Raw genomic sequence first — 23,775 nt, forward strand, 5'->3', positions numbered from 1 at the left:
AGTACAACAGCCAATCACAACACAGAATTTGGGTCATATGTTACTGATGATGAGACAGAAAACTGCAGTTTCCAACAGGTAGTTTTAGTTGAGCTTCTTGGTTCAGCAAAATTGAAGTATGATCTTATCTCTGGAAACATATATGATATTTTCTTTAAATTACATTGCTAATTTTTTCTTTGAAAATGTTTTTCTAATAATATGGTGATGGAAGGAGAACTGACTCTGGGTAGTGAACACATAATACAATATGTAGATGATGTACATAGGTTTCAATTGTACACTTGAAACCTATGTAGTTTTGTTGACCATTGTCACCCCAATTTTAATAAAAGAAACAAATGTTTTTCTAAAAGACTGTCTCAACCAAAATAAACAATGATTTCAACAATTAGGAGACATAACATTTAATTAATTAATTAAAAGCTAAACTGCTTAGGTTAAAATAGTAATGTGATTTTCCCTCCCTCTGTGCCCTTCCCCAAGCTATAGAGAGAGTTCCTTCAGATTTCAATTTATTTTGATACTGTCTTTTTTTGCCCCTTCACATGATATAATTTAGGCAAACAGCAGTTTCTTCAGTTAAAGTCAACTGCTTTGAAGATTCCAAAAATGCTAATTATTTCCTCCTAATAGCAATGAATTCATTGTATTTTCAAGAAGTTCTCCAGCTAGAGAATAGGATGATAAAGGCAAATAAGTTTTAGCTCACAAACACATAGATAGAACTGAAACAATTTTTTAAACCTATCATTTTTACAGATTACTAATCATCGGTGAACGAAAAGCTTCTGATCTAAAACAAAAACTGACTTGCATATAACCTACCAATATAACTTTGGACAATCCTCTTAAACTCTCTTGTCTACTTACTTACAAAACATTTGATTACATCTAAATAGTCCCTATTATGTCTAATTTTTATGCGCCCTTATATTTGGCCATCCAAGAGAGAGAGTATCCTAGGCAGATTTCACTAGAATACCAGAAATTTCATTAAAACTTTACTGGATATGAGTCATGTTTCCATCTGGTAAGCTAACTGCAATTATGAAGATCACAATGTATTTCTGGGTGTTCATAAAAAGACTAACCAGAACCAAAAAAATAGCATTAATTTTTTTTTTAAAGTGAGTAACAAAAAGAAGAAAACTAAAATTAGATGTGCAGGTAGGGAGAGTAGCAAAACAGAGGAGGGAACACTTTTCAACTCATTATAAGCCTGATACCAATACCAGAAAAAGACAAGACAAGAGAAGAAAACTACAGACCAACATACCTTAAGAACTAAAATCCTCAGACACCAAAATCCTCAACACTAGCAAATCGACTCCAGCAACATATAAAAAGGATTTTACACCACAACCAAGTGAGATTTATTCCAGGAATGCAAGGTTGGTTCAACAAACAGAAATCAATGTAATACACCACATTAATAGAATAAAGTTTTGATCATCACAATAGATGCAGAAAAAAACATCTGATAAAATCAAACACCCTTTCATGATAAAAACACTCAACAGACTAGGAGTTGAAGGGAATTTCCTCAACTCTTCTTCTTGTGATATGACACAATGCCTATCTGAAGAGATGAAGTGAGGTGAATGACACAGGCATTGTGACATAGTGTTAGGATACTATAAGGGTTACTTGAACATAAGCATTATGATACCATGACAGTTGATATGAAAACTGAGATGGCTACTAAATGACTAATGGGTGGGTAGCATTCACAGCATGAATAAGCTAGACAAAGGGATGATTCCTGTCCTAGGCAGGACAGAGTGAGACAACGCGAGATTTAATCACGCTACTCAGAACAGTGCAAAATTTAAAACTTACGAATTGTTTATTTCTGGAATTTTCCATTTAATATTTTGGACCATAGTTGACCATGGGTAACTGAAACCTCGGAAAGCAAAACCACGAATAAGGGGCTGCGGGACAGAACTACTACACAATCCTAAAAAAAGTCCTTATTTTTGCCCATTTCAACTCAGCATGAAAAAGCTAAATCCTTGGTTTCAGTGGCCTTTTAATCATTGTTCCTAACAAACTGTTTTCTTCCATTAACCATAGTAAAAAATAATACTCAAATATAAATGACCGTGTAAGACAAAAGGACCGACGGATGGATGGATAGACAGACAGCTTTGTACTTATATTTGCAACGCATTCTAGAAGGCCTACCAAGGAGTGCATGATTCAACTTGCAAAGTTCATTGGAAGCCATTATTTCTTCCATTCCTTTTAAAGCAGTATCAAATGTGATGCACTAGAGATCGGGAAATGATACTGGGTACCTTTATGACATCTACAATAGCCTTGGTCTTTTCACTAAAAATAAGCAAGAATAATATTTTTTTCTTATCTCAGCAAAAGGCTCCAGAAACATGATATACCAGACTATTACAGAGAACCTTTTTTTTTTTTTAATGTGGAAAAAGTAAATCAAAGAGAACAACAAAAAAGGCTGTCCTACCTATCCTTCATAGTCTAAGTTCAAATATCCTCTCCAGTCTTTCTTCTCATAACACCCCCTTCTCCTGAACTCCTAAAGCACTTGTTGGTGTCACTCTCTGAAACTTAGTTATCTGTTGCTCATATTATTATTCTCCTCTGAGTCTGTTTTCCTAAATGAAAAATGAAAATTACAGCAATATGTGAGGAAAATATTAAGAAAGACTGCACATATAAAACAATGCCTGACACAGTAACTAGTCAATAAGTATTACATATAATAGTTATATCTCTGCCATTTACAAAATTTATGATTGAACAAGTCACCTTTGCTAGTTTCATTTTCTTCACCTGTAAAGTGAAGATAATAATCCCTGTCAAATTATTATCTATGTGCAAATGGGGGGACCAATACTCTTTGGTTTTGAGAGTATTTTTTCATCATTATGCCTAGAATATTATCGTTGATCGTTACTAAACCTTTGTACAACATATAGCACTTTTATTATCTTAACATTATAAAATAAGCACTTTATAAACATAAATTTTAATAGCTGCAAAATAGTTTTTTGATATGAATGTCTCATAATTTACTTAACTATTCCCTCCATGTTGGGCATCAACTACTCTCGTCAATATCTCCACCCAGCTCCTTGTTGTTCTTTGCCACACCAGCCCATAAATCTCTCAACCACGGAGAATCAATCCAACCACCTGCTTCCTCTGTTCCCATATCACAACTGCTGAGATCTGCAGAAGAAATCACAAGCTGGGAATTTGTGCCACCACAAATTTATTAAGTCTCTCATCTTAACTGAGATTAAGTATCCTATTAGTAATTCATCTATATGCCTCTGAACAGTCACCTTTTCCATCCCACACAGTGACCAATGGCTACTCCCAATCTCAGGACCAACACTCCATATACCTCTTCTCTCACAATTGTTCTCTCCCAGCAAAAAGAAACTTGACCCTACCCAATTTTCAACCTACATTCTTCTTCAAACCCATCTTCTTCCTTCTAAGTGTTAGACAAAGGTATCTCTCCTCCTTCCCTGGGTGATAATCCCTCCTCAGCTCCAAACTCATCAACTTTTGTTTCATCAAATCACACACATCCATATATTGAATTTTATCTCTACTTTATCATCTCTACCAAGCATACACATGTTCAATTTTTATCTTTAAAAACACATTCTGGGGGTGGCCGGTTAGCTCAGTTGGTTAGAGCATGGTGCTGGTAGCACCAAGGTTGCCGGTTCGATCCCCACATGGGCCACTGTGAGCTGCACCCCTCCTTAAAAATAAAAAAACAAAAGAAAAAAATTCTGTTTCTCAGATCTCCTCTCTAGCTAACTACCTCTTACTTATGCTTCACAGCAAATTTTCTAAGACTGGACTATACTTGTGGTCTCTATTTTCTCACTTCCCATTCATTCTTCAACCTATTGTAATTTGATTTCTACTCCATTCACTAACTATATGTCTTGTTCATGTCTTCTCAATAACGAAGTCCAGCAGAAACTTTTCCATCTTTATTTCACATAAGCACTTAGGTTTTACACTGTGGGCCATTTTTTCCTTCTGGAAAATCTCTCCCTGGGCTTCCCAGAGACCAGTCTCCTTGCTCTTTTCCTACTTTCTCTGCTGCTTTTGAGTCTTGAATCTAATCATATTGGTTTAGCATATTATGTTTCAAGAGTTCCCCAATACCTATAAAATAAAGTCCAAACCCTTCAGTATGGCATATAAGGCCCTTCCGGGTCTGGTCCCTGCTTACTCTTCTAAGCTCATTTTCCTATTACTTTCCCACAGGCATCTTTCAACCTAGCCACACCAAAACACCCATAGCTCATCCCAACACACGCTTTTTCATGCCTTTGTGCAGGTTCCCTGTACCTCACAGAATGCCCTTTCCTCCCTCTCTCCCACACCTCACCATACTCTGTTATCCAGCTACTTTTTTTTAAGACTCAAGTCATGCATATTTTTTTCCATGACACCCTCCCTCATTTTTAGGCCTAATTGAGCATTACCTCCTCTTTGATTCCACAGAGCTCTTTACTTAGTCTTCTAATATAAACCTTATTCATTATAGTTTAACTGTTGACCTGCCTTTGTACTAAAACTGTGAGCTCCTTAAGGACACATATTTTCTTATCTTTGTAGCTCCAGTGCTGAATGCTTCACAGATAGAAGGTACTGGATAAATATGTGTTGAATTAATGCATGAGATGATCAGCATTTAGGCTTACCATAGAGAGGAAGTGAAGATCCAAGAATAATTATGCTGAAAGAAGAGCAGTGGAATTTTACAGAAGGCAGAAAAGGAAAAAAAAAAAGTCATCCTGGAGACAGAAACAAATTTTTGAAATTTCTCATAGAAAAAGGTAAAATAAGTGATAGAAAAAGAATGATCAACCATACTAGCCACAAATACTAATGCATTGCATCTCTTTTCCCCAAATTTCACCCATCCTGATCTTAGAGCCAAACACACACAAGTCTGGTAGCTTCTAGCAAGTGAAATGTGCAGCTGACTCTAGCAAACTCTCTAGCACAAGCCTCTCACATTAAGTTAACCTCTCTAACATTTCCCTATCACTGTATCACAAAAACATTGACCTTCAAGAAAAGTGAGTACCTTCTGCTGAATAACTATGATGTACACCTGAAATTAATATAATATTGTAAGTTAGCTATTTTAATAAAAATCTTAAAAAAGAAGAGTACCTGCTATATGCCAGATACCAACTATTATTTCATTATGTGTGTGTGTGGCACGTGCACGCGCGCGCACACACACACACACACACACACACACACAGAGGATGCCAAAAAAATGTATACACATTTTAAGAAAGGAAAAAACTGTATCAAAATTACACGAATGGTAACCACTTTGAGCATCTCTTGTAACTGCAGAAGTCAAACGTGACTTGTACTCATCTTTTGTTATCAGTATATATTGAATATTACAATTTTAATAGTTTTTTTCCTATCTTAAAATGTGTATAATTTTTTGGCACCTTCTGTATATATACTATATTTTATAATTCTTACAAAAATCTTTGTGAATTAAGTATTACTACTCCCATTTTATAGGTGAGGACTGTTCAATGTCACACAGTATTAAGCAGGGCAAATTCAAATCAGTCTTCTAACAAAGTATTAGGTTGGTGCAAAAGTAATCGCGGTTTAAAAGGTTAAAAATAATTGCAAAGACCGCAATTCCTTTTGCACCCACCTAATACGATCATCTTCCCTCTTAAGGCAGCAACTATATGAAGATATGACTTACAAGTTTCCAGTGGTCTGTCAGGCACCTCTCACATCATGCATAGGCTAACTCTAAGGTAGACCCCTAAGGCAGATGTTGTAGAATACTCAAAATTAAAACTTTCACCAAGCTTATTCTCTGCTAGTAAAGGCCCTCTCTCTTTGACCTGTACTTCCAATTCCTCATTCTCAAACCCTAAAAAAGTCAGTAAAAATTTTATTCTCAAATTTAGAGTCTGTGATAGAGTAATGGCCCTCCAAAGATGTCCACATCCCAATTCCTGGAAACTGTGAATGTTATATTACATGGAAAACGGGACTTTGCAGATGTGATTAAGTTAAGAATATTGAGATGGGAATATTACTTAGATTTATCCAAGTTGATCCAAGAAATCAAAGGTCCCTATAAGAGGGACGTAGGAAGGAACATCGGGGTCAGAAAAGAAGATAATGACAACAGAAGCAGAGGAGAGAGAGAGAGAGAGAGAGAGAGAGAGAGAGAGAGAAAGAGAATGCAATGCTGCTGGCTTTGAAATGGAGTAAAGGGTCAGGAGCCAAGGAATTCAGGCAGTTTCTAGAAGGAGGGAAAGGCAAGAAAACAGATTCTTCTCTAGAGCCTCCAAAAGGAATATAGACTGTCAACACCTTGACTTTAGAACTTTTGACATCCAGAACTGCAAGATAATAAATTTGTGTTGTTTTAAGCTACTAATTTTCGATAATTGGTTATGGTAGGTATAGGAAACTAAGACAGAGTTTCTATTTATCAATGCCTGAGAATAAAAGCCCACTCCAATTTTATCTTTCAGAAGATTAATTTTTTTTTCAAACTTAACTTTAAGTTATCTACTCATAAATCTTTTCTTTTTAAATATACTTTTAACATTGTTTTTGCTATTTAATGACAAATCTAGGGCAAAAAGTGCCTACAATCCCATCATCAAATCAATGTTTTCATTTGATCATAGTCTAGTTCTTTTCCTTCACCACATTTTATTTTTACATATTTGTAGCAATAGCAAGGAATGGATTTTACAATCTACATTTTTACTAGTAACACTCCATGAGGTTTTTTTTTCATTTTGCTTCTTTTTTTTTTTTTAGATCCTCTTACCTCACTCCTTCCCAACCTCAGGTAAGCATCCTTTGCTGCTCCTGCAACATTTCAAAAATACAAAAATACTCCCACCTTGGGGCCGGCCCGGTGGCTCAGGCGGTTAGAGCTCCATGCTCCTAACTCCGAAGGCTGCCAGTTCGATTCCCACATGGGCCAGTGGGCTCTCAACCACAAGGTTGCCAGTTCGATGCCTCGAGTCCCGCAAGGGATGGTGGGCAGCGCCTCCTGCAACTAAGATTGAACACAGCACCTTGAGCTGAACTGCCTCTGAGCTCCTGGATGGCTCAGTTGGTTGGAGCGTGTCCTCTCAACCACAAGGTTGCCGGTTCGACTCCCGCAAGGGATGGTGGGCTGTGCCCCCTGCAACTAGCAACGGCAACTGGACCTGGAGCTGAGCTGTGCCCTCCACAACTAAGACTTGAAAGGACAACTTGACTTGGGAAAAAGTCCTGGAAGTACACACTGTTCCCCAATAAAGTCCTGTTCCCCTTCAAACAACAACAACAACAATATTGCATACATATGCTTTTACATGTTGATACTTTTATTTCTACAGAATAGATTTCCAGAAGAGGAATTTTACTAGATATTGCGAAACTTTCCAAAATGGCTATAGCAGTTCACATTTCCACCATTCAAAATCGAACTCATGAATCTTAAGAATTAATTTTCTTATCATTTATGCCCACTTATTTACAAAAAGGATGACCTTAATAACTAATAAACATCCCGGGAAATGTAATATGACCTTAGCAAGTAATACCTTGGGAGCAGTCAAGGTCCCACTGCAATCTCTCTCACACCTTTAGGAACTCAGTAGTACCTGATTTACTACCATCTGCTCTAGGTTCCAAACCTGGACTCAGTAGAAGCCACTCCCCTTTCCTCCTCCAGTAAAGCCTAAAAGAAAAAGAACCCCTCCCTCCTGGGCCATTTCACATCTGCCTCATTTTGATTTAAGAGACCATACAATCCAAATCTGTCCTTCCTCCTTAAATTGTGTCTCCTGGCTTATAGCATGACCATCTCCCAAGTCAGAACACTAAAACTCACTCTAGATTCTCTTATTTTCTCAGGATAGTCTCTAAGTCCCATCAATTCTACTTTTTAAAAAAGCTCCTGTTCATTCTCACTGCTACTACCTTACCTTAGGCTTGGGGGGGAGGAGGCATATTTCTTTTTTCTTTTTTTTTTTTAATGATTAGAAGATGAAACAAAAAGGCAATCTGTGGTTACAAATATTAAATGGGTATAGATGTAGAACTATGGATCAGTAAAGATTGTCTAATACGATGTCTGTTGTTAAAACAAAATTAAATTTGTAGTGAATATAAATTTAGTCCACCTAAATTCTGTCCACAGGGTCCTCACACCCATATTTTCTTTAACCTTAGGCTTTCATAATATCTTTCATCTCTACTGAAATAGTTTCCTAACCAGTTCCCTTTCTTTAATCTTGCTCTCCTTCAATCTACTTTTCACTTTGCAGCCAACAAATCTTTTCCCTACTTGAAACCAATTAGTCAGTGGCTTCCCAACTGCCCACAGGTTAAAATCCAACCTCTAGGTGTAGCATTCAGGGTCTTTCATGATTTGGTCCTCACCTACCTCTCCAGACTCATCTACCACCACTTTCCCCCACACACATTATGTTTCAACAAAACTGAATGTTTCCAAAATACACCTTTAACAACTTTGCTTTAACAACTTTGTGCATTCACCCAGTGTTTTACCTCTCCTCTACCCCACCAGTAAACCAATCATTCCCTCTTCTGTTTATACATTTTTCTATTATTAAAAACATTCATTCAACCAATATTTATTGAGCACCTCTGCCTGAGACAGTGCTAGACATTGGAAATCCAGCAGTTAATTATGGACTCAGTCCTTATCCTGATGGAATATGTAATCCAATGAGGACTAAAGACACTAAACAACTGATAAATGTGGTAAGAATTATAAAGGCTGTGGGTAAAACAGTATATAATGAAAATCTGTATTAGATGATAGCCAGGAGAAAGGGCGGGAGTTAAAAAGAGAAGCACTGTATGCATTTGTTTTCATGTGAGTATTCCGTAATTACAGTCAGAGCTCTTTAAGGGATCACGCCATCTTAATATCACTAGGCAGGACAGTAAATAGTAATGTATAGTAATGTACATTGATTACATTACAAAGATCACTGTCCCATAACTCCTTGGTTAATCACTGTCAACAAGCGAATGCAGTGACCTTATTGGCCAGCCCTGGGTCTTGTGCTCACCCTTAAAGGGGATGAGTTAGATCAATTCTACCCAAATCACATTGCAAATGGAGGAGTGGTGGTTCCAAGAGAAAAATCAAGAAACTGTTACCTAAATAAGACAGAAGGGAAGGTAGATAGGCAAAAAACAAACAAACGAACAAAAAAAGAGCAGTCCTCTTTTTAGTGGTCACTGTAATTATCTTGTTCCTTCCCCATGATGGTAAGGAGTTTATGCAGGACTGACCCTTCCCCAGCTCCAGAAATAGGTCCTGATTTGACACAGCAATGGTTCTCACAGTGTGGTTTGCAGACCAGCCAAATCAGTAACATCTGGAAACTTGTTGCAAATACAAGTTCTTAGAACCCAACCCCAAATGTGCTGACTGAGAAACTCGGGAGTAGGCCCTAGCAATCTGTGCTTTAACACATCCTCCAAGTGGCTCTGATGAACACTCAAGTTTAAGAGCCAATGGTCTAGACAGAGAAAGCTACAATTAATAGTTCAAGGAATCCAGATTTTAAGACAGTGATCCTTTGGAACACAAGAATAGTCTATTGTCAAGCTTAGGATTTTTGTGTTATATTTGTAAAAAGCATCCTTTTTCTCCCCCAGAAATGAGAAAACATGTAGTCCTAGGAGCCAAAAGCAATCATCTTGCACTGCTCAGGGGAGCCAGCCTGAGGAAAAAAACAGATATAGGGGAGAGCTGAGAGAGACGCAGAACCACAGAACCAAAGTCTGACAGTCGTAATCAAACCATGCCCTTTGGACTTTTGAATTACATGAACTTATAAATTCTTTGTTTAAACCAATCTGAGTTGGACTTTTTGTTATTGAAACTGAAAGTATCCTGATATCCACTACATCAAGTTACACATCCATCCCTAAAAACCATAGGAATACTAGGAAATACTATCTAGTACTGTCTAGCCTCTCTCTAAATTAGGGTTGGCATATTTAGCAGATAAAAATTCAGAACATTCAGGTTTAAATATCAGATAAACAACGAATAATTTTTTAATATATCCCAAATATTGCAAGAGACATATTCTATGGATTTTACCTGGCAACTCTTCTCTAAATCCCCATGGTTGATCCCTAGGAATCAAAGGAGATGTCAGTACCAGTCAGACAGATGTGACAGCAGCTCTTAGGGTACATGACTACTAGGAGAAAGACTAAATCCCAAGTCCCAAACTAATGTCCTTCAACAGATAACAGATCTAAACCACCTGACTGTCCTTTAAAACTAAGCAGGCTTCTTTCTAAAAGCCAAAACATGTTATACCCTCTATGGCAGCTAAATGTGACAAAATCAAAAGTGTTACTGTATAAGTAGTCATAGCTTCTTTTTTTTTACTCCCTTGACTCCTGGTCCTTATTACACAGATCAGAGTAATGAAATAGGCAAAGGAGAGAGTTTAAAGGGAAACAGGTACTCCTAGCAAGTTTGAGGAGGGAAGGAAAGAAACAAGAAGAATGAGACTGTACAAGTTGCTATGAGATGGTTTGGGAGTTTAGATTTAACCATGCAAAGACACTGATCAAAAATGGAAAAATCAGAATTTATATGGTATTGCAGTGTGGTATGAATATAATAATACCCTTTAGCATTTTTGAGAGACTGGAATAAAGATTTAAATTGCTTTTCAATTTAATTGATAGGCTGGTGTTTCCTCTGCATAGAAGACAGGAGATATGTCACAAGCATCCCAACTTAATAACGAAAATAACAACAACAACAACAGATACCTGCTCTAAGTCTCTTACACGTACTAACTCATATAATTCTCACAATAACCCTGCAATGGGGTTGATATTCTTCTCTCTGCCCTACAGATGAGGAAACTGCCCAAGATCAGAAGCTAGCAGTTGACAGGGTTAGAACTGGAAATGCCGCAACCTGACAGTAGAGCTCTTACACAGTGAGCAACACTTCCCTATTTCATAGCAATGTCTATACTCAAGAACTTAAGCATTACACTAATAAGCAGAAACACATAAGTATAATTATTCTAAAACACCAACAAATCTAGCACATGAAGTAAAATGAAACATGTCATAGTTTCCTTTTAATTTCTTCTCCTCTTTCATAGCCCACGATAGAAACTAAGAATTTTACAATAATTTCCTTTACAAAGTTACTTTTGAAAGTAAATTATAGTACAGTCTAGATTTATACAGTAATGTTTGTAGAAGTAACGAACGAGTAAGCCTTCGTCAAATAACTAAGTCCACCTATTATGCTGCTTTGCACCCAGATGTCAGAGATCAGAAATCATAACACTTCAAAAAAGAGAAAAACACATCAAAAATGTGTAAAATAGTTTGGGCATTATTTTAAAAGCTAAACCTTTTAATTACTGAAGCATATAGATAAATCTAAAGCTAAGAAATTAGAAAATAAAGTGACTAAGTCAGTTTTGAAATGACATGCTATATAACTGGTGGTGGTAGTAATCTTCAGAATCCAACCACTTTTCACCACCTTCGCAGCTTCCACCCTTGTCCAAGCTGCACCCTCAGCTTGTTTACTGCAATAGCCTCGTAACCATTTTGTCCATGTCCACCTTGTCCTACTCTCCACCAGCAGCCTGAATGATCTTTTTAAACCAGGAATCATAATACATCACTGTTCAGTACACTTGCATGGCTTCTCATCTCAGTCAAGTTTTAAAAGCCTAAGTTCTTACATGGTATTCCCCACCACCCACACCATTACTTGTCTTCATTTCTTACACTTTCCCCTCATTCCACTCCAGCCATATACTGTCCTTCTGGATGATCTTTGAATATATGACAGAAATTTTCCTGCCTCAGAGTAAGTCATCTGGTATTCCCTCTACCCAGCCCAGGCCCCTGCCCGCACACCTCCCATGTATCTACATGGCTTGTTCCCTCACTTCTTTAGGTCAGGGCTTCCCTGCCCTCCTATTTAAAATAGCCAGCACTTCCCCCACCAAGCCATCACTCTCTATTTTGTCCTCTGCTTTTTCTTCATGTCATTTTTCACCATCACTATGTACTTAGGAATTAGTTTATTGTCTGCTTTCTCCCGTCCCTTAAAAATGTATGTTCCATGAATACAGGGAGTTGTGCTGTTCTGTTCACTGCTATACCTAGAACAGTGTCTGGCAATCAAATATTTATTGAAAGACATGAATTAATACATGAACAACAACAAAAAATTTATGAATGCTTAATATGTTCCAGTCACTACGTTAAGTGGTTTACAGTTATTAATTTACAAAATCCCCACAACAATCCTATTGAAAGATTATCCCCATTTTTTAGGTGAGAAAACCAAAACAGAAAAGTTAAGTCAATCGCCCAAGGACACGTTAGGAAGTGGCAGAGGCACAAACTGAACCCAGGCAGTCTGATTCCAGAGCCCCTTCTCTTAACTACCCCCACCATATTGCCTCTAGACGTCCAACATACTACAGGAAAAGTCAATACTTAGTTACATAGTACATTTTAATTGAAAGACATGATCTATGGGTTACTTTAGTGTCCTAATTTTTAAGGCGTCATTCAAATCAGAAATCATTCTACAAATTCCCCAGCTTACCACTTAATTTACTAAACTTTGGAATTTGGAATTTATAGTTTTGCAAAATGCCTTCTCACGCTCACTGACTTCACATACTGATATACTCTATTCTAACACCAACACACCTCAAATATGGAAACTGTCAACCAGAGAAGTTAGCATCCTCTTCTTCTAGTAAGCAACTGACAAGAAAGACAGGAAAAGGCTTGTCGTATATTTAACTTTCTATACTAATATGTGACCCTGTAAATTCCAATTCAGAAAATGAAAATGGGTTCCCCACAACTAGATTTTAGTTTTGAAAAAGAAAAAATTAACTTGCCAATTCTTTTTATTTAGAAACACAAAGACAACAATTTTGAAAAGAGCTATCGTTCCCCAAATTACTTTCCAGAGTGGCCACTGTTTATTGCCTACCTAGCACTTATCACCTCCTCTTCCTTCCTAACAGAATCCCTCCCCAATCCAATGCCTCAAGGAAGTCAACACCACTCCAGAATCAGGCACGGACATGGTTAGTTCAAGGGTAATCACTAAATATTCGTTCGAGAAAGACAATATGACCCAATTCTGGCCAAAAAGATGTGAAAGAAGTCTGCTGGCGGTTTTTGGAGAAAGTTTCCTCTCTCGGAAAATAGAAGCACAGGAAAAAACATCTTTCTTCTTTTAGAAATTGTGTTTATGGATGATGCCTGGAATCCCTATAACCATTTTGCTACTAGCCTGAGGATGAAGCAGCCTACTAGCCCAAGGAGAGCAGAACTGAGCAATTGAAAGAATACTGGTTTTTACTGACACTGTTGAACTGCTGTAAGCAACCAAGTCTGAAGCCTATTATATAATAAGATAAAATTTCTTATTTCTTAAGCCATTTAAGTTTTGTTTTGTTTTTTAACTTGTATTTATTTTAAGTGTGTTTTTCCAGGACCCATCAGCTCCAAGAAGTTGTTTCAATCTAGTTGTGGAGGACACAGCTCACAGTGGCCCATGAGGGGATCGAGCCAGCAACCCTGGTGTTACAAGCATCATGCTCTGACCAACTGAGCTAACTGGCCGGCCCTCTTAAGCCATTTTGAATTAGGTTCTGCTGCTTGCAGCTAAAAGCGTACTAACTAAATATCCGGGATGCCAAAAAAATGTATACACATTTTAAGAGATGCTACCTATGCTCAAGCAATAGTTCGCCATTAATCAGAAGTGTCTGGTCGCTGATGGTAACCACTTTGAGCACCTCTCGTAATTGCAGAAGTCAAACGTGACTTGTATTCATCTTTTGTTATCGGTACATATTGAGTATTACAATTAATACAGTTTTTTCCTTTCTTAAAATGTGTACACATTTTTTGGGCACCCTTTGTACTTATGAAACATATCCCAGAGCTAATCTCAGAAACTAAGTTTGTGGTTAATTCTACAAATGCATATTAAAAGTTCAACATGAATTATACCATACTGAGTGTACAGAAATTGCTGTACCAGAAGCAATGTTTTTCTGTAGTGATCAACAAATACAGTGAATGCTACTGCCGCCTGCCCTCCAACGGAAAAGCAGGGATCTTCAATACAGGAAGCAGCACGCCAAACCTTAGTGACAGTGTGTGACATGTTTCAACTTGTTCGGTGCAATCAGTCAGGTATGAGCTATGGTTGAGAGAAGGTGTGCTTTAAAGTGTGCCGTATATCATCCTCCGTCATGACAATGCTCCATGTCACATATCACTTCTGGTATAGGGCAATTTCTGTCAAATAAAAACATTACATTGTGTCCCCATCCACTTTATTCAACGGATCTCCCACCGTGTGACTTCTGGCTCTTCCCCAAAGTCAAAATGATTCAGGACATCTAGGCAGCCATGACAGAGCAACTAAAGACACTCACAAAAGAGGACTTCGAGAACTGCTTCAGATAGTGGCAGGAACGATGGGATAAATGTGTCTGAAGTGAGGGGGAGTATTTTGAGGGGGATTAATGGCAAATGTGCCTTTTACTTTAATAATTTTTTTTATTTAAACATTCACCGTATTGTTTGATCACACTCGTATAAAAGCATTTAACAAAGTGCTTGGTCTATAATTATTCAGCAAATGTAGCAACTATTACCTTCATTACAAATCATTTCAAATATGAGATGCTTAGGAACTGGACAAGGACAATAAAACTATAATAAAAGGATGACTTGGAGTGACATTTCCATAGATTCATGAGATGTTATAACTAGAAAAGACCCTAGAGAACTCTTCCAAAAGCAAAATGGCCCCAGTTTAAATGTTAGGGATGAAGAAAAGAATGGGGCAAGATAGCGCAAAAGGTTTTGACTGCAAGAGTATCCAAAAAGGCAGACTTGGAATAATTACATGTCATCAAATATGCTTTAAGATACAAGGTACAATGATTTGGGTACATACCATATGCCAAACACTGTGCTAGTTATAGTAAATCTAATCCCCAAAGCAACTCTGCAAGGTAAGTATTCAATTTTACAAAAGAAAAAAATAGATATTCAGAGAGGTTAAATACTAGCCATATAACTTTTGGCAGGGTAAGAAGCAAAGCCAGGTTTGAAATCCCTATCATGTTTCCAAAGCCTGTGTTCTTTCTATTATACTCAGTCTGTATCCCCATTTAATATCAATAAAAATTATACCATGTCACATAGACATATTTGTAACTATTTTTCTACCTACCTTGTTAAATATGGTGACCAAAACATGTCTAATCTTTTCTACATTCTACGAAAAACATAAAGGATTCAACATGAAAACAATGATAAGAATAAATTTAAAAGGCACTATGCAAGGGAGAATCACCATACTGCTAATGAAACAGTTGATAACTATAAACGATAATATATTAAATGAAAGCAATGCCTAATCTTTTTCAATAAGATGTGAAAAAATTCGCATGACTTTTGTATCATTTGATTATATTAACATTGTCCCATACTATAATATCATTTAAAACTGACACCTAGCTTAGAAAGCAATCTCTTACCACACACAGAAGCATTGATATAAGAGGAACCCATCAAATGTTCAGTTATAAAGAATAATTCAAACATAGACATAGAATGCCCAAACTGCTAATAGAAAGGACCACACAGCGGCAGGTAACCTATTTCTTCAGTGTGTTTTTCAGCAGATATTTTCCCAACCACAGGGCCAGTATGCCAGTTCTCCACCAGAATGTTACTTAACTGAAATTTTACCAGGATGAAAATACCAAGTATGCCAGAGTAAGCAAGTAAGTTTCCTGAAACAATCTTTTCATATGACTTCAAACAAGTCAGAAGATACTTTATTAGGTTGGCCATCAAACTGTGTAGTCAGGTAATTTCTAGACTACTAGATCTCAAAGTGTAGCTCAAAGACCCTCCCTGGACCCCAAGACCCTTTCAGAGGGTCCAAGAGATCAAATGTATTTTCATAGTATTACTGCAACATTATTTCTCTTTCTCTCACAACTGTACAATAGAGTTTTTCAGAGGCTATGACCTGTGATATTTTAATAGACTGAATGCAGGAGAAGACATGGAAATTTCAATGTCTTCTATTAAGACAGACATTAAAGATTAAAAAGCCAGGTATTAAAGTTATTTGCAAAAACATAAAACAATGCCCCTCTTCTCATTTTTTGTTTTTGTTTTGTTTTGTTTTTTTGGGGAGGGTGGAAAATATCTTTTTTTCATTAAAAATGCTATATACACATTTAATGCTTTATTATTTTTAAGTGAATTAAATATTTTTTAAATTCCGCAGTTTTATTCTAATCCAGTAAATATCAGTAGATATAATTCACTTAAACAGAAGGTCTTTAGGATCCTCAATCATTTTTAAGAGTATAAAAGGGGTACTGAGACCAAAAAAAATCGAAAACCACTTTCTAGACCTCCCCAATATTTATGTTTTGCCAAACAATTAAAACATTTTCTAATTACTACTGAAGAGATATTGTTGCCCTAAAGGTAATTTCAGAAATTTGTCTTGATAAGGACAAAAAAAGTCTATAGACTTTTTAAAAAGAATTGTATCCACAAATTTTAAAAAGAAGTAATTTATTATATCTTCCCACAATAAAAACAATGTCAAAAATAAAGTGCGAGCTAATAGATCACTATGTATAAGCTTTGGGCATGAATTTATGATCAGGCGTGTATTGGTAATCCTCCAATAGCTCCTATACCAAAGGCAGGGCTCTTTGAGAGGCCTATCCAGCAACTGTTCTGTTCTAGAACAATCCCGATTCCCAAATCATAACAGGACTAACCAAGATGCTTATCAGCAATTCTCTGCACCACAATCTTAACATTTCCAAAATAAAAAGTTTTGTTTCATCTGAATAGTTCAGTATTTCTATTGCTCCTGGCAAATACATAAAAATTAAGACATCAGTCTTCCATTTGGATCCAACCCTTACATTGTCAATAAATTATAGCAGGTATAGCAATCCATGAAGTTATTAGAAACCTTCAGGATACATGGCAACAATAGTTTTTGAAAAGGCTGGAAGGAAACACCTTTGAAAAATAGCTTTTTAACAGGGAAAAACACATACACACATAAGGATTAACAGAAAACAAGAAAAATAGCTTTGGAGGCAGCTGGAAGCAGTAACAATTTTGCATTTATGGCTCAGTCTAAAATTAAGATGAAGACCATATTTTAAAAACTGTAATATTAATATTACAGTTAAGGACACTAAGTCAACTATTGTCTAATTCAAAAGTTATTTAGCCCTAAGCTACTGCCATAGCCAAGTTATGAGGTGACCAAGGGCCGTAAGTAGAAAACCACTTAAAGGCTAGAAAGAAACGGTGCTCCTTAGGTATTTATTAATTCAACACATATTTATGAAATTGTCTACTACTTGCAAGACCCTGAGCAAGCTAAAAAGCTCATAATCTGGTGGAAAGACAATTCCATAGGGGGAAATACACATAAATAAATGCAGAAGCTACGCTAGACAGAACGGAAGTTCTATCTGAGAAGTGTTAGAAGAAGGAGGGAAAAGGAAGAAAGGATGTCTTCTAACAGAAGGAATCAGAGAACATATACTCTGGTAAAGAAGGCCTCTAACCTGGGTCCTCGACATATATAAGATTTCAACAAGTAACTACTGGGATTGAAAGGCACCCCAGCAAGAGGAAAAAGCATACATTCAAGGAACAGCAAGTACAAAATAGCTTCCATAGAACTTGTGATGGACTCCAGCAGAACAGACTGGAAAATTAGGTTGGAAGCAAAAATTGAGGGACTTAATATGACAGGGTAAGCAAGCTGAGGCTTTTTTTAGTAGGCAAAGGGAAGCCATTGGAAGGTTTTTAAAGTCATTGGAAGATTTACCCTTGGAAGGTAAATCATCAGATGACACTTTAATAACAATGCAGATTGGACAGAGTAGAAATAGGGAGAGCAGTTAATGCGCTACCATACCAGTCCAGGCAGAAAATAGTAAGCTTAATCTGGGTTAGGAGCTAAGAAAAAGACAGATACGGGACACGCTGCAACCTCTTCACTAATAATTTACTCAGCTTAAACATTTCAAAAACTTAATTTACTACAGAAAACAAGGTTGGTGTTCACACTATTTCCATTAAAAACCACTCATTTCATAGGCAATATTTCAGCATATTCAAGTGTGCTTCCTTTTTTATAAACTGTTAGGAATAACTAACAGTATTCTACATTATGGCTACAAAATAGGTAATAAAGAACACCATGTGCATATTTTCAATATATTGACTAGAATTTCAGTATGTAAAATTTCATTCAAGAATGAATATTTTAAACTCAAAAGTTTATTTCCATGTAATATACAAAGTTTGGATTAGAATTTTCTATACAACCCTATAAGACCCACATCACTATATAATTATAATAGTCAACTTTTCTTAAAATCATTTTTGGACAACTCAGCTCAACTTGGCCAATATTCTTCTACTAGGCCCATATTTTTCAAACATTAGTTCCTTCTTCAGGTTCTCCCCTCCTCCCCACTCACCTCTCCGCCCAACAAATTCCCTTTGTATGCCTGCAAGGCAAGATACTACATGATATACGGTATGATTCTAAGGCAGTTTGAATATATAATTCTTATAATAACAGAAATCTAGAATTATTAGAATTATTAACCTTACTTTTTACAGGAAAGGAACCAATGATGTATTAAATTTCCATTCATATGAATGACAAATACATCTAATAGAAATGATGCTATACCATTAGGGGGAAACAAAGGAGGAAATACACACAATAGATGGATGGCAAATCTTACAAACTTTGCAGAACACTGAAAAGCTGCATCTGGATTGAAGTCACAATTATAAAAGCAAATAACAAAGCCTCCAAAATGAAGGGAAAAGAAAAAATTCTAAGTGATCATTAAAAGAGCGAAAAAGGTTGATTCAATATAAGTATTAGTTTTTAATATAGCATCATTTAACACTATGAGTAACTGAGAAAAAACAAAGAGAATAATTCACAGTTCAAAAGGGCACAGGAACACATTTTTACATACATTTAGAAGACAGTTATACTTCATTACACTTGCATGGGCTCAAATCCTTTCAAATGTTTCCAAAAATACATAGTCTTATATAATAATTGAGATTCCCCAATGACATACAATTTATTCTGTAGGCTTAACACATTTTAGCTATAACACATTTTTAAAAGACATAACAAATTAATGCTCAACAGAAATAAGGAGTCACAAAGGCCCTCTACTTATTCAAAATCATTACATAAAGCACTGTCCATAATTGCAAACAGGGTTTGAAAATCTGACAACTAATAATTATAAAATGGGGTAGACTTTAAAGAAAAAAATATTTTCCCAACTTTTCCATTTTCCTTCCTTTTCCTTTCCTACCAGATACACAAAATGTCTGTAAGGGTCTCAGACAAAGCTCTAAAGTAGAAATCCAGTGTATGTATACTTTACATTATGTGTATTTGAACCTTTATCACATATATGTACATATCACATATATTCACACACAAAAAAGAAAGGTTCCTCCTTTTTTTACGGTAAGACTTGAAGTTATATTAAACCCTGTCCCATAAATTACATCACCACAAACTAAAGAGCAATAAAATATTGCACGTATATCTCTCTGAGCGACTATATTCTGAGATGAAAAACCTCAGACTAAGGCCATGACTGAATAAAAACGCCCAATTCCTGAAAATCACTAACCGGCATTCGGTTTCTGTAAAATAAAGGGGGGGAGGGTCTTAAAATGAATAATCACACTGGCAAGCCAGTTTCAGAAGTTAACGAAGGTAAAACACAACGAACCAAAAGAGACAAACGTATGAAATGACAAGCTTTAGAAAATTCCCCCAAAGGGGAAGACTGACTTCAAGACTGGAATATAAAGCATCCTTTGCAGGTAGAAGAATCTTTAATTGAAAAAGAAAAAAGGGGGAGGGGCACGACAAAAAACTGAACGAAATGCCAATGCAAAGAAGTAAAAGAAACGGGTCTCTCCTCCCACCCCCACTCCGGCCCCCACCCCCACCCTCAAAGGACAATAGGATCAGGGTCCTAACTGCAAACTTTAAACGTGTAAACCAGAAGCAGTTTACTGCAGCTCTAACTGCAAATCTGCCCCTAATCCCAAACCCAGCGCACCCAGGAATAATTCTGCCCTGAAAACATCACCAAGATCTTGTTAAACAAATCAGACCCATCAAGATTCTTTTTTTCTCCCAAGTACCTGGAGGATCCATTTCAATATAAAATATCAGTTCTGTCGAATAGGGCATCATCACCTCCCTCCAGTCTGCGTCATCGCGGTCCATACTCCACACCGTATTGTACATCTCGCTGTCAGGGGCAAGTCGTCAGGAAATATATAGAAAGCATATAATTTTTATCTGATATTTAAAAATCTAAAAATATGTATCTGTAAAAATCCTACACGGAAATGTACTTCGGGGTTTCCAACGGCAGGTACAAGTCCAGGCAACTACCAGGACGAGGACGGGGTCCTCCCCGTCTCTCTTCTACAGTGCCCAGCAAAATGCCCCCCGAACTTTCAATCTATGGGCTTTGCTCCTCAAAAAAGTAAAGAGAGGCTTGCAGGGCGGAGGGCAAAGGTGTTAAAAAGAGGCTTCCCAAAAATCCCTTCTACACGGTCGCTCTCCAAAGAGAAGAGCTCCCAGCACCTCCAAATCTTTCGCCACTTTTGTATCCTTAGGAAGAATGAAGGGGAAAAAATGAACGCGCTGGGAGTAAGGTGGAAAAGTGACAAAGGAAGGCATAAAAAAGGGGGGGGAGTATTGCGTTCAAGTTTCGGGGTCCCACTCGTCTGCAGAGAGCTATCCCCTTAGGGTTCTGGACTCCGACTCCGTTCCGGTCAGGCTCGGAACCAAAGCTGCTGCAGCCTTGGGATTGGGACCCGTTGGAGAGTCCAGTTAGCGTTGTTTGGCTCGGCGCTCCCGCCGGGCTGTAAGGAACCCCGCCAGTACCGGCTCCCCTCACGCTCTGCCCTGACTCTATCCACTGGAGTTTCATTTTAACGGCGCCGAGGGGGACACCCTCCCCCGCCCCCAAGCTCCCCCGCTGAGGCTCTACCCAACTGCGCCAGGCAGGGGGAACAGCCAGCATCACCACTGCCCCTTCCACTCTATACCGCCTTAATGTACTAGAGATCATGTCAAGTGCCTGAGAAAGTGTTCAGAAAAGTGTCCTCCATCTCAGCTTTCAACTCTCCCCACCGAGCTCTAGACCTCGGCTCCTAAAATGTCCATCTTCTCTCCCCCCAGCCTCAATCAGAATGGTACGGTCCGGGCGCTGGCCGCACGCCAGGAGTCAGTACCCGGAGCACGCGAGCGGGGCGGGGAAGGAAGGGGGAGAGGGAGGGAGGGGGAAGAGAGGGTAAGATGGATGGTGATTGGCTGATCCTGGTTGCCCGAGCCCCGAGTCTGCGTCTTTTGTCTGCCTTGCTTCAACGAAGGAGCGGGAGACGGCTGCGCGCCCCAAGCGAGCCAATCAGAAACCAGCCGGCGCCGGCCGGTGAGGCGACGATTGGTCCGAACCCAGTTACTAAGCGGGACAAAGGCAGAAGGGGGGGAAGAAAAGAGGAAAAAAAAAGAAAGAAAGAAAGCGCAAACGGCGATTACTAACAGGCTGGGCAAGCGCTCGGGGACTCAGGCTGCCGGGAGACAGGCGGGGCTCCCGCTAAGGCTCGGTCCGCCCGCAGGAGTTAAGAGAGGGGGAGGACAGGCTAACGCGAGACACCTCTGCCCGGAGACTGGCCGCAGAGGAGGGGAGCGGACGGAGAGGGGCGCATGCTGTCTCTTGGCAGGACGTTTGTTCTTGTGGTCCTTAGGTCTCGGGGCTGAGTCCCTCCCCACAGACCCCTTCACCGCGCTGGGACAACCTTCCTCACCCCCACCCCCAATGAGAAGTTGTCAAAGTAAAGGTCCCCAAACCCACTTGCAGAATTGTTACCGATCAGTGAGCGATGTGGCCCCCTGCAACGTCCCGGCGGTTAGTTGAGCCCAGCCCTGGCTTCCCCCTCCCCCCCAGCAGTTAGTCATTTCTTAAGGAGGCATTTCACAGTTCCTCTGCGTTTCCCACCCAAGGACTTTTGAACCCACAGCTAACTCCCCACCTGAAATAGTGGGACGCCACAGAAGGCCCCTCAGCTAGCGTGGTCAAGGCAGAAAAAAATGGCTTGCAATTACAGTGCGTGTGTGATTTCGGAGATAAGTCGCAGGGGTTGGAATTCCCTAGCCAAAAAGGTTCTGTTTCCCTGACAGACCCTCTTCTACATACACCCAGTCTCTCCCGCAAGTTTAAAACTAGGATAGGCTTCAGTATGAAAATGCTGAATGTTTCCATGTATTTCAGAAACAGCTAATTAGCTTGCTGGGGAACACTGAACAGCCAAAAGCAGATTTGTGTGTGAAAGTTGTGCCTGGAATTGTCATTTTGCAGACCCTACAATACAGTCTGGGAAGGCCAAAAACTGCTCCATTTCCTCTTTACACAGGAACAACAAAGCCCATTGTGTTTGGGTTGACAACCTGATTTAAGCCCTAGCAAAACCTCCTACACTGAGTGGATCTGCTGTATTGATTCGGGCCTGTGGAATAGTTGCCATGTTTCAGCCTCTGCCTCCTAAAGTGGTTCTTCCTTCCTTACAGGTGCTGTAAGTTGAAATAGTTCCTGGGAGCAGATGCTCAAATGTGTTTGGACAGGGTGTAGAGTCATGGATTAAAAAGAGCCACTAAGAACAAATGGACAAGCTTGAGCTGACAAAACACATCAGGAGTCTTACATGCTTGCTTTCTTACATTTCTGAAATCCAAATGTGATTCAGAAGCCAGATCAATTTTGGGGCAGGGCACGTTGTTAATTTAAATGTCCTGAACCATTCCTCTAGGTAAAAGATGCTGGAAAGTCAACTCTAATTTGTGGCTGGCTTCCCAGCAGTCTCTCTACTTCACTATATCTGGGAGCCAGAAGTGCTCACATTTGATAACTCAAAAGGCAGAACAATCAGTCAAGGGCAAGTTGGTTTATTTTTGTTCACGGGTGTCCCTGTGCATTCCCAAACAAAATGAAGGTGAAGAGAGGAAGTGTGGAAAAGATAATGACTTTCAGATTTCCACAGCAGCTTTTGCCTGGGCCACTTTTCATCATTTAGTGGTGGAGTTTCAATGTCTAATACACAGAGCAATCACCCAGGCCTTTCCCACAGCTAACACTTTAGGAGATATAGTGAAGAAGAAGCACAGCATATAATCTAGTGCTCAAGACTGACGCATGGAATAAAGCTGTGATACAAACCTACCAGCTAAAATTGTATTAACCCAACTTTCCAACAAATAAACATTTGCATAGGAGACCTCCAAAGAATAACAGTGATGCGAGAGGCAATGATGCATCAAGGGGAAGCACACTTCCTTCAGACGGGCTTGAACCAGTGCCCTGCTATGGTGGGAAGTGCCTGTCATATGATGCTGGCCTTTCAGTTGAGAAATAGAAGTGAGGTTCTGACTGCTTGTCACCAAACTGCTTCAGGCTCTTTGGCAAAGGTAGAGAATGTTAGCTCTGGTGTCCTGGACCATTTCCATCCTGAAGAAATATTTGGCCTGGGTGTGGATTA

General features: G+C 38.6%; 1 protein-coding gene across 1 annotated transcript in view; it reads right to left on the reverse strand.

Moving 5' to 3' along the window:
* Positions 1-21,163, reverse strand: part of PIK3R3 (phosphoinositide-3-kinase regulatory subunit 3) — a 70,299-nt gene extending 49,136 nt beyond the window's left edge. The window contains exon 1 of the mRNA XM_019749356.3: positions 20,374-21,163. Within this exon, the coding sequence (XP_019604915.1) occupies positions 20,374-20,479 (106 nt within the window). The 5' untranslated portion in view covers positions 20,480-21,163. The remainder of the gene's footprint in view (positions 1-20,373) is intronic.
* Positions 21,164-23,775: the final 2,612 nt, after the last annotated feature.

Source organism: Rhinolophus sinicus, chromosome 14 (assembly GCF_057876585.1).
Source record: "Rhinolophus sinicus isolate RSI-liver-muscle chromosome 14, RSI-T2T, whole genome shotgun sequence".
Classification (NCBI taxonomy): Eukaryota; Metazoa; Chordata; class Mammalia; order Chiroptera; family Rhinolophidae; genus Rhinolophus; species Rhinolophus sinicus.